Source organism: Gasterosteus aculeatus, chromosome 17 (assembly GCF_964276395.1).
Source record: "Gasterosteus aculeatus chromosome 17, fGasAcu3.hap1.1, whole genome shotgun sequence".
Lineage (NCBI taxonomy): Eukaryota > Metazoa > Chordata > Actinopteri > Perciformes > Gasterosteidae > Gasterosteus > Gasterosteus aculeatus.
In genome coordinates this window covers 18,043,905-18,054,640 of record NC_135705.1, presented here as the reverse complement: position 1 = coordinate 18,054,640, position 10,736 = coordinate 18,043,905, and the positions used below count along the sequence as shown (strand labels likewise).

Below are 10,736 nucleotides of genomic sequence, written 5' to 3'. Positions count from 1 at the left end.
AGTATTTAAACTAATTCCCATGTCATTGTTTCCTTGTTTACCTTTGTTTCGGGAGGCATGCAGGCTGTTTTGGGGTTTCTCTCCTCGCTATTTTAACATAAAAAGGATGAACGCCTCAAAAAGCATTACTTGATTGTTTGCTGACCTCGGTCTGTAAAGCACACTTGTGTTGTTGTAAGCGAACGTTTATTGATTTGTGTTGTGGACGTGAATGCATGTTTTTCAATGAATGTTGTTCAAATGCAAAGATGAGATGAGATTATCTAAGACAGGACATGTCCAAAAAAACTGTGTGTTATACATTTGCTGTTATTTCTTCAGTATTATCTGAATTATCTCTCTAATGTGTGTTAATACGCGATCTTTAAGACGACAGCGCTGGATGACGTCACCCAGAAACCCTCTCCGCTACAACCGGAACCTTTGAAGCTTGACTGTGACAGTCGGATTTGTTTATTGGTGGCACCTCGGCAACAGCTGTCGGCTAGGCACTACGCGCATACACGTACAGCCTCCTTTCTCACCAACGCAACGTTTATTACATCATATTTCTGTCTCACACGGTGTCATATTTCCCCGGTAGGTGCACCGTCAGCTGTTAGTGTTGGTCGGAATGTTCCTCTATGAACAACTATCTGAAAGCTAACACGCTAACGCTAGCTGAGATGATGGCTAACGTTACGTTAATACCTAAACTTCATGTAGCCGAGACTTGATTGTACGTTAGGCTACAACGTATGATGTTTTCTCATTGTTTTCTCATTATCTCATTATGATGATGTTTTCTCATTATTTCTCGTTGTTATTTACCCTCGTCCTCCTTTACAGTGTTTCTGTACATTTTGTAGAAAGAAAAAACAAATGTACTACCGTCTCATCTGTCATCGTTTCAAGTCTTGATCGTGATGCAACGTTCATGATTCTACCTAAGGATGAATATTGCAGTGATTGCTTCGCATAGTTTCTTCAGATAACCACACTTTCCTTTTTACTCCTTTCTCCCAGGTCGCCATGGAGCCGGCCTGCCGTAAAGACAAACCCAAGCTGAACTCCACCCCGACCAGAGGAGACCGAGCCAGGCACAAGTCTGCACAGCAGGAGCACAAACAGCGACAGAGAGCAGAGGTGACCGAACGTCAGCGCTTCTTTACACCTGTAAGTTAGCGTATCCAACATTACTTCTCACTCCCTTTGATCAACTGTGTTTGTGCCCCCCCCCCCTCTTTGATTTACAGATTTATGCCTTGAACAAGGTGATGACCGAGTTGGAACAGCAGCAGTTTGAGGCCTTCTGTAAGCAGATGCAGGCACAAGGAGAATGATGAGACGTCCTGCTCCACCTGCACCAGGACCCTGCAAAAGCAGCGTGTACGCACACAATGACCTTCACACAGTCGGAAACAATTCTAGTTTCCACGGACGTTAAATAAGACAATCAGTGTTGTTTGGTTTAGTGGCGGTTTACCGTCTGAAATTTCGGACTCCAGCGAGCGGCCGGAACCAGTTGAGCTGAACCCAGAACTCTACAGATGAATAAAGTATTGACTTAACGAGTGTATGTTACAAAGACATGGCTGATGGTTCATGTAATCGGGTTGTTTGAGGACCTGAGCATAAAGAAGGACTTAACTGTAAATGCAGTATCTCTTAAATCTATTTGGCTCGTCAGCATTCAGTGCCTGTATTTCAACCTATTCAACAAAGGTCCAAATTTAACCGTAGGAACCACAATGTTGGCGAAAATGCTCAGTATGAATAAAACACTATGAACCTCACGCCACAGAAATATGACCATGTAATCTAGGATGTATGTTCTATCCATGATACCATTCAAGCAGAGATTACACGGGAAGTAAACATTTAAGTGTTATATTTGTTTACAATTTGAATGTGACGCCAAAGAAAAAAGCAAAAGGAGTGGTTACTGTGTAACAAAGTGATGTGCGGACAGGATTCATAGCCTGGCATGCAGGATACTTTGGGTACGCTCTTTGGTATGAATAAAACGTGTCCGGCTCTTTGAGAATGAGTGAAACTCTTTTCTGAAGAAGATGACGAGCAGCAGCTGTAGTTTGTGGTGCTGCTGAACTTTACTGGATTACACAGACTCTTAATTTATATTTATATTGGATGGACACATGAAACACAAAATGTTACTGAGGTGAATTTAACTCAGGGCTGTTGTATTACATCACACTGCATTAGCTTTATATAATGGTTTCATAAAGGAGCTACATTCCACCTACCGTTTGCCTCCTTGTTACTTACTAATAATCAGTGTGGTAGCCCTCGTCCAGTTAAACGCACAAACATCACTATATATTACATTATAAATGTACCTGAACCTCATCTGTGTCCCTACATCTATACTGATTAACCTCATAGTATTTTGTGAATATAATAGAGTGATGATGGAGGCCACATACTGTAAGATACGGGACATCATTGGTGCTTAACATAGTATTTAATATCTATGATTCAGTGATCCATGAGGCTACAGTTAGACAGGTGAATTCTTACTGTCAAACTGAAATAAATAGGAACAGTTTCAGCATGTGCAAGCAGCTGACTACACAACGAATATCTTACAGAGGAATAATCAGTAATTCATATCTAGAAAACATAAATTTTTATTATTACAATTCCCTTTACGAGTCCCTTTGAAGCAGACGTGCCGGCCTGCACACTGTGGGCACAAACAATACGTTAAAGTTTAATTAAAACATGAAGTTATGAATATAGTAGCATTTATAAACTTGGACTTACAGTTGTGTCTTATTTTCCTCTCCCTTTGCTGCCTGTTGCTGAGGTGAAATGCATTCTGGTTCTCACAAGAACGGACACGTCTGCCCGGAACGGTGCATTCTCGGTAAGATGGGCGGGGCGACGCCCGTCCGGGTATCACGACCGTTCTCGGCGAGATGCAGACTTCAGAATTGGAACAGTACTCAGTGGACACAGTGGACTCGCAAGGCTACTGGTTACATCACGAGACGGGCTTTGTGTAACAATAACATCTGGAGGAGATTAATGCAGGTTTTTTTGGATTATCAGCTATGGAGACACAGAAAAAAAAAAAACATCTGTCGGAATATAAAACATCTGTGATTTCCAGACTAAAATGATACTGCTGTTTTCTGTAAAATAGATATTAAGATCAAAGAATCTGTCGAAAACCCAAAGTTTCCATAAGTAGCACACTGACAGCACCATTGATGGGTATAGAAAATGCTGCTTTTATTCTGGGCAACAACAACAATGGGTCACGACACAATGAACACTTTACATACAACACGACACACACAAATGCCTCCCAATGTGGGAGAGGAATAGTTCAAGTGAAGCGTTTTGTCAGGATTGTCCTGCAGACAGTTCCAGTACAACATTCAGCAACCAACAGGAAAACGCGGCGCCATAAATAAAAGAGCGGTGAACAAATCACACAAAGGCATATTGGTCGTTGGGATCGAGCACGTCTTTTAGGGTTGGAGAAATACTGCAGTGCCTTTTGTCGGAGGCTATGAAGCTGTGACCCTCGACACGACGTGAACGAAGCCGTGTCTGTTTGTTTGTCCTCTTTCCTCCTTCGGCACTGTAGTGCAGGTCCAGTGATGCACAGCCAGCAGCTGTCCCTCCATAAGCGGGTCGCCTGGTTCTTCGGGAGGTCTCATAATTTGTTTGGGGGGGGAAAGGCGATGATTCCAGTTCTTGGGAGCAGCTGTGGGTGGGGGGGGGGGGGGTCCGGCTAGGCTTCAGAGGACGCCTGGGGTTTGAGCTGGGCCTTCTCCATGGTGGTGCCGTACGGATCGGACCTTTTAAAGAAGCCCATCTGGAGGAAAGCGAGGAGAGAGGAACGATCAGGTACAACTCGGACCCGATGTGGGGGGCCGTCCGTAGGATTCATTCTCTTTTTACCGGTTTTACACTCTTATTTACGGAACAATGTGTTCACTTTTGTTGCTATAAAATCCTATTTCTTAGATATTATTAAATATGTAATATGTAAATAACATATTAAATAAATCGTCATGCTGAAACAAGGCCACTTGGATTTATTTAAAGTTGTTTTCCTTCTCGTTGTGGATGGTATTTGCCTCTTTATTAAAGGTTACACGTCTCTTTGATTTCTTTCTTCTAAATTCCAAACTTTTTGGGGGACGCGGGGTGTGTTGATTTCGACAGTAGGTATTTGTCGTGTTATTGCATCTCTTTGTGAGCCTTTGGCCTCCTTTGACCTTCCTTTGAATACTAAATGGCGCTGCGTCCCCGCAGTGAAACCAGGAGACCCCCTTTTAAACGCGTCCACCGGCGTGTTACCTTGTATAGCAGATAAATGAGCAGGGCGAGCAACAACAACCCGGACAGCACCGCCAGGATGATGATCCACACTGGAACGGGGAACGGGCTGTCCGGCTTGTTCCATATCACAGCCGTCACCACCTGAAGGGCAGGAAGCCACAGCGACCAGATGAGCCTCTTCGCCTTTCTACCACAATCTAAAGGAAACATTCGAGGAGGTTACCTTTTTGGATCCCGATGGCTTGAACTTGGGAGGAATAGAATACGGCATCCTCTCCACCTTGTAGTGGACCGAGCACTCCAGAACGTACGGCTTATAGGCCCTCTGTGGAGGAGCAAACAGACATCGTTGCACTAATATATATGAAACGGAGCAAAATAAAAATGCATATTTCTCCTCTCCATCAATGTAGATTGTTTTGGTGCGAGTTCCATAGAGATTCAGTAACTGCCTTCGCTACAATATAATGACACCGGGGTCAAAAGCGCCAAAGAAAATACTCAAAGCAACCAACGGAACTTTGGATTATTAAAAAAACAGGAAACTATTGGTCTGGGAATCGTCTTTATTGGTAAACAGCGCTACAGGTAAGAAGAACGATACGCTGTGTTGTTCTGTCCCTTTAAGAGTTTTACCCACATTGAGCGAAAATACTCCACCAAACAGACTCAATTCACAGATTCTCCACAAACACAAAGAATGAATCAGTTCTACAGAAGACATCGAGCAGCACCGTCTTCCTTCATCGTGCCTCAGGCCTCAACTACACATTGTGTTGCTTGCTGCTACTTTCACTGCTTGACTACAGGCTGCCATCAATGGTGGAGAAATACCGTATAGAATGTATATGTGTAATTGCAGTTGGGTGACCTGACCGGCAGAGGGCAGAATAAGACCGTTGAACAAATGTGCAGAGGCGGAGGAACGCGTCTCACCTCGATGAAGGTCTCGGCCCACAGCCTGGAGCGTAGGGTGAGGATGACGTTAGCTCCCCCCTCCAGCAGCCCGACGTCGCACTGCAGCTGCCAGCACTCCACGGCCGAGCACGTCTGTGCGGTGGACAAAGGCTGCGTCAAACACGCGCGGGCTGCAGCACGCGCAACTATTCGTGGTTGCAACGGGTTTGGTCTGCTGATATTGGCCGTGAAGACCAGGGATGTGGAAGGACAATCCAGTATGGGAATATTTGTATTTGGAGGCACTGAGCATGCTGATCCATGAAACTCAATCAATCAAACTGCACACGGAGCCCGAATGTAGGTAGTTTCTAAAAAGAGTGGACATAGGAAGTAGACGTGAACTGTAGACATTAGATTGGAACATTTTACTGACGTTTCCAATGGAAGACGTCGGTATGTAGTGTCTACCAAGGGGATCTGAATACTTAAAAGAAAGTGATTAACACCCAGATCCCACAGCCATGTGACATACGTATCTTCATCTAATCTAATTGCCACTCGTCTCCCACTGGCCGTAGTTTTAAATCGCTGACATCAGTTTGAATTGCCGCTTTATACTTGCGGTCGTGGGAGCTTTGATCCTGATGTCGATGTCTGGCTATTTTTAGGTAGGTAAACCGCTTTAAAAAGTTATTTCAGTAGTACGCGGATACCAGGAAGCACCTTATGCAATTTGATTTGAATAGCAGGAGAGATTAGCTGTCAAATATTACAGTAAGTCGTATGAAAAGGAACCCAGTGAATCACAAACCCAATTAACTTCATCCCGAAGACAATTACAGCAACCCGCAGATGTTGCCCAGAGCTCATTACATCGATCCTCATTTCCTCTGTTGGACCAAATAATGTCATTATGACTCCAGTTCAGAGGCCGGTTCACTATTCTGGTCCAAATGAACTAAATGAATGTATAAAGACCCCACGGGACTGAAGCTAACGCTTACACCTCAGTAGAGAGACACAAACGGAACAGCCAACACAGGAGACATTGAGTCAATTCAAAGAGCCTCTGTTGTGGTTTCGTTTGGAGGGGTTACATGTTCGTCCTGGCTTAAATTTGGCTTAAATGTCCGCTCAAGGTGGATTTGACCAAAAGTAATAAACAAGAAACTAAAGGCGACTCCAACCGGGAGCGAGCCAAAACCAACAAAAAGGAAAAGCCGCTTGTTTGGTGTACGGCTGGTTATCTCTGCTTCTGCTTTGGTTAAATTTGCTTGACGATTGACTGCTGTTCCCTTAGCTAGGTTTACAGATTCACCGTGCTCCCAGTCTTTGTGCTAAGCTAGGCTAAACAAAACCACAAATCTGAAATGATAAATGACAGGAATCGTGGATCGACTCAAGGTTTTAAACTTCGGAGTTTAAAGGTTCGGAGAAAGAAGTGATGTTACCTGACCTCTGGAACCACCTGCTCATGGTTCTACATTAAAGGAGTGCAAATTCTCCCTCACACACTTAATGTAGTTACATAATGTGTGTGTGTGTGTGTGGCTCCGTGTCCATGGATACACACAAACCAGTAATACAGCAGCTCGGGGACGGAAAATCTATCCCTGCTCATTTTTTACAAGTGGACTTATTTATTTTTGCCTCACCAGGTTCCCTCGTTCAGCCAGAAGATCTCGGTGCTCCTCCCTCCTCCGGATGCGGTGCTTGCTGCCGGATCCCAGCAGCGCTGCCGGAGGCTGGAGCTGCATTCATTAAGCCAACAGTCAGACATATCGAGCGATAGGAGAACGGGCCGAGGGGGGAAATGGTTTTCAGCACGCGTGTCCCCCCCACCTTGAGTTTCAGTGCATTGAAGGTGTGTTTAGAGGAGCAGCTGAGCGGCCCCTCGGTCACCACCTCCACGGGGTAAAGCAGCTCGTGGCCCTGAGCCCTCAGAGGACACCTCACCACTAAGGTGGACTGGCTGACCACGCTGGGACCGTTATTCACCAACTGAAAGAGAGAGGGAGGGGGGGGGGGTTTGGGCGCTTCGTGTTTCGTGGCGAAATACACGAAATCCATTTTTTGAAATGAAAAGAGAGAGCAGTGAGACGCGGGTACCTCGTAGACCTGCTGGAGCTCCGGGCCGATGTCCCGCTCTTCCCTCAGACTCTGACTGACGCTCCAGTTGGGGGGGGGGAAGACGACTTTGTCCGGGCGAGAAACACTGCAGACAGAAAAGCTCACGGGTAAAAGCGCTTCATGAACGTTGATGCAATGATGTGAGTGGAGGAGCTTTGCCTCGAAGCCTCACCCTTGCAAAATCACGTCAGCCATCGCCGCCACCTCCAGCGCAAACTGCACCACCTCGCTCTCTGAGTTGTTGGCATTTTTGCTGCGACGCAGATTCATAAAGGTTGTTTCAGAAAGCAACGTTTGTTAATTACCTGGCAAAATTGTTGTGTTGATATCATGAAATATTTCTTATGCATTCTTCCAATATCAAAAATAAAATAATCCAATAATCCAATAATTAAATAAACACAACGCTTGTAGCACAAGAGTGATCCTTTATTGACTAAAAATAAACCGACAATGTAGTAAATGTCCTGACAAATACTTTAACACCATTTCTACTGATAACGTGGGTACAGCAAGAAGAAACTAAATTCAGGGATCCGATATGATCTAACTGACTGATAAGGGACCTACCTTCGTATCTGGAGCTCAAAGTGGACCGTAGTGTGCGTGTCCTTCAGTCTGGGCACCGTGAACCGCAGGCCGGCCCATAACTGGCCAACGACACGCACGGGAAACGCACACAATTCATTTCAGGAAACATGAGAAATGTTCAATTCAATTTAGTTCTGTCGTTGGCTCGGTTTCTTTCCTCTTGCTCAACAGTTTTTCACTCACTGTGGAGCCTTTAGGATGATGGTTTCATCACATGATGAAAAGCCTGTTTAAATAATCAAACTGTCGCCGGAAACTTATCGTGGTCTGAGATATCCCACCGCCTCGCCATCGGAGGTTGATTTATGTTTTGTATGTTTAATCGTGTTGATACAGTTGACACGTGTTGAGTTTGTCTACGAATGACTTCATGCAGGAACAATCTGACTGGACTTAATTGTACTGAGACGACACGCCGGCTCTTACACTGGTACCGGACTTCATGGGGTTTCCCAGATCGCACAGCAGATAGCGGGTCTGGTTTTCTGCATCATAACTGCACGTCAGCTGAGTCAAGCTCTGGAGAGGACACAAAGACATGGAATGCTGTCAACTGTTCCGCTGGGACGCCAGCGGGAACGAACGCAACGAGGCTTCTGCAACGACGAGCAAACGCGCTGTGCGTTACGGTTTGTGCTTACGATGGAGAATGTCCAATGCTCCAGCAATGAAGAAATGACACCTATTAATACGTATATGCATGTATCACAGTCTCTGGCGGAAGTTGGGTTGACAGTTAGCCCGGCTCACCGCGTTGCTGCGCGCTATCCCGCTGTAGTCGGCCTCTGGGGGAAGCGCCACGTAGAGCTCGGCCTCGTACGCCCCTCCCTCGCCCTCGTTCCTGGCGTTGAACGTCAGGCTCAGCGAGTTTTCATCACCAAGGTAAACCTCCGCTCGGTCGCTGGGAGACGACAACCACAAGCAAACGGCATTAACAACTGCACAGGAATGACTAAATAAATGAAGGGCAACAAAAATGTTCTGTGTTAGTGTTATAAATTCATTATTATGTGGTTGAGAATTGACAAGTGTCAAAATGAGGTGATAATTGAGCACATTTAATGCGTGAGACGTGAGGCTCAGCGTGTCTTGTAATTTCTGTTAAACTTCTTGCCTTATTGGATCACAAAAGAAAATGTTTTATAATGAAGATAAAAAAAAGTGAAAAAGTCGTGTTTAGAAGGCAGCATGGTTTATATCTGCCAAACAGCACAAAGATTCATTTTGAGCATGTTAGCATGCTGACATTACCATTTACCCAAAAGCAGCTCGTTTAGCACACGGAGGCTGTGCTGCAGAGCCCCAAACTCCACCAGGATCTCCCATGAGTATCTATTACACAAAGGCCATTTTTATCCACTGCAATCAAAATGAGTGGCCACCTCCCTATAAAGCCCGACTGTTCCGTTAGTGCTTCCTCCGCTGCTGCGCTCATTTGAAGTGACTCTGTGCAGACCACGACCGAAGTGCCAGGGAAGCAATTGTAAAACTTAATGAAAAGCAGAGACGTGAAGTCCTTCCAGACAATGCTCCTCTGTTTTCCGACGCTCCCCGGAGGCCATTTTCTCCTTCACGTATCTGTCCGTGTCTGACCCGGGGAAATGACCCAAATCTGATCACTGTGATTTGTCCCAGGAAACCGACCCCCCCCCCCCCCCCCCCTCCTCACCGCGCCGTGTTCACAGTGACGGCCCCGTGTGTGCAAACACACTTTCAGTGAGAGGGATAAATCCTCTGGACACTCTCCCCACTCCCCCCAGTAAATGTTTCCATTGAGTGGGGTCTGGTTGAGGGTCAGAATCAGGGTTCCTCTTTCATCCCCTCCCCCCCGGTCTGGACACAGTGACCCCTGGTTAGGAAAGACAACCACCAGATGATCTGAATTACGGCTGGGCAAGATAAGGAAGCGGCGCCGAAGCCCCGAACAACAACAACAACAACACTCAGCAGCAGATGCCGAGGACAGAAGGCAGGAGTCTGCAGCGGACGGTCGAGACGTAACAACACGGAGCTTCATTCTCTGGGAAAAGGATCGGCACGAAGATTCATCGAAGCCGGAGGTGCACAAACCAAAACAACAGCAAAAGGGCAGTGAATGTTAAACGCTGTGCTATTTATGAGTTATTTTTAGCGAAGTCGCTGAATCATCGGCGGTTTGCTGCAGCGGAAAACAAACGGGCGAGTTTTTGAGTTTTCATGGGAGACTTTTTGCAGCGATTGTATTTCTGCAGCTGAGAGAGATCACGTGTCCTTGTAATGCAAAACACTCCTCCTGTCGGGACGGGCTGGGAAAAGAGGGAGAGAGTGTGTGTGTGTGTGTGTGTTCGCTTTATGAATGGACGGAGACACTGACAAATATTTGGCTGCTCTCCGCCCACGACGAGGACAGATAATGAATCACAAGTGGCGTAAATCTCTGCACCAGTGTTGGCGCGTTATGAGCTGTAAAAACCCGTCTCGATTGATGATTTATGTCTTAAAGGCTCCAGGTCACAGAATCCATTTGACAGAACAGCTCAAAAGAAATGTTTGGAAGCATTTACTTCCTCATAAAAGTGTTGAAAAGTTGATGCCTCTCATTCAGCACATAGGTCATTTAATTACGATAGAGGCGCACGCCATATAAATGCAACCCCTGTGATTTGATTCTAGCCGGAGGATCTTTGCGAGTCTCTGCAATTCAGGAGAGACGTGGAGACGTGTCCCGACCGACATCCAGCGACCACAGGATTGTCTGTAGCAATAATATGGATCAAAACAGCTGATTTAATACGGTCCCTGTTTGCAAAACAACCATAACGAAGTATTTAAAGCCA

The 10,736-nt window shown here is 45.8% G+C and overlaps 2 protein-coding genes across 3 annotated transcripts in view; one reads left to right on the top strand and one right to left on the bottom strand.

Moving 5' to 3' along the window:
* Window positions 1–375: 375 nt before the first annotated feature.
* svbp (small vasohibin binding protein) lies at window positions 376–2,026 on the top strand. Its single transcript, XM_040204547.2, has 3 exons — window positions 376–579; window positions 1,006–1,125; window positions 1,236–2,026. Exons 2-3 carry the CDS (start codon window positions 1,012–1,014, stop codon window positions 1,320–1,322), a joined length of 201 nt encoding a protein of 66 aa, XP_040060481.1. The 5' UTR covers window positions 376–579; window positions 1,006–1,011; the 3' UTR covers window positions 1,323–2,026.
* A 1,186-nt stretch (window positions 2,027–3,212) lies between these two features.
* The window catches only part of LOC120835484 (integrin alpha-5), a 29,509-nt gene continuing 21,985 nt past the window's right edge, over window positions 3,213–10,736 (bottom strand). Inside the window, exons 20-30 of one of the 2 annotated variants that reach the window (XM_040204473.2) lie at window positions 8,671–8,821; window positions 8,347–8,439; window positions 7,900–7,979; window positions 7,502–7,582; window positions 7,309–7,414; window positions 7,042–7,200; window positions 6,855–6,950; window positions 5,236–5,349; window positions 4,523–4,624; window positions 4,318–4,440; window positions 3,213–3,829 (exon numbers count right to left, since the gene is read on the bottom strand). In XM_040204473.2, coding sequence (XP_040060407.2) covers window positions 3,746–3,829; window positions 4,318–4,440; window positions 4,523–4,624; window positions 5,236–5,349; window positions 6,855–6,950; window positions 7,042–7,200; window positions 7,309–7,414; window positions 7,502–7,582; window positions 7,900–7,979; window positions 8,347–8,439; window positions 8,671–8,821 — 1,189 coding nt within the window. In that variant the 3' untranslated portion in view covers window positions 3,213–3,745. Of the gene's footprint in view, window positions 3,830–4,317; window positions 4,441–4,522; window positions 4,625–5,235; window positions 5,350–5,400; window positions 5,568–6,854; window positions 6,951–7,041; window positions 7,201–7,308; window positions 7,415–7,501; window positions 7,583–7,899; window positions 7,980–8,346; window positions 8,440–8,670; window positions 8,822–10,736 lie in introns of those variants that run through there. The other variant, XM_078091661.1, reaches the window with a different exon arrangement.

Coding starts and splice junctions, on each gene's coding strand:
- svbp (XM_040204547.2), top strand. CDS start 1,012: ATGGAGCCGGCCTGCCGTAAAGACAAACCCAAGCTGAACTCCACCCCG. Junction 1,126..1,235: donor AACAGCGACAGAGAGCAGAG/GTGACCGAACGT, acceptor TTTGATTTACAG/ATTTATGCCTTGAACAAGGT.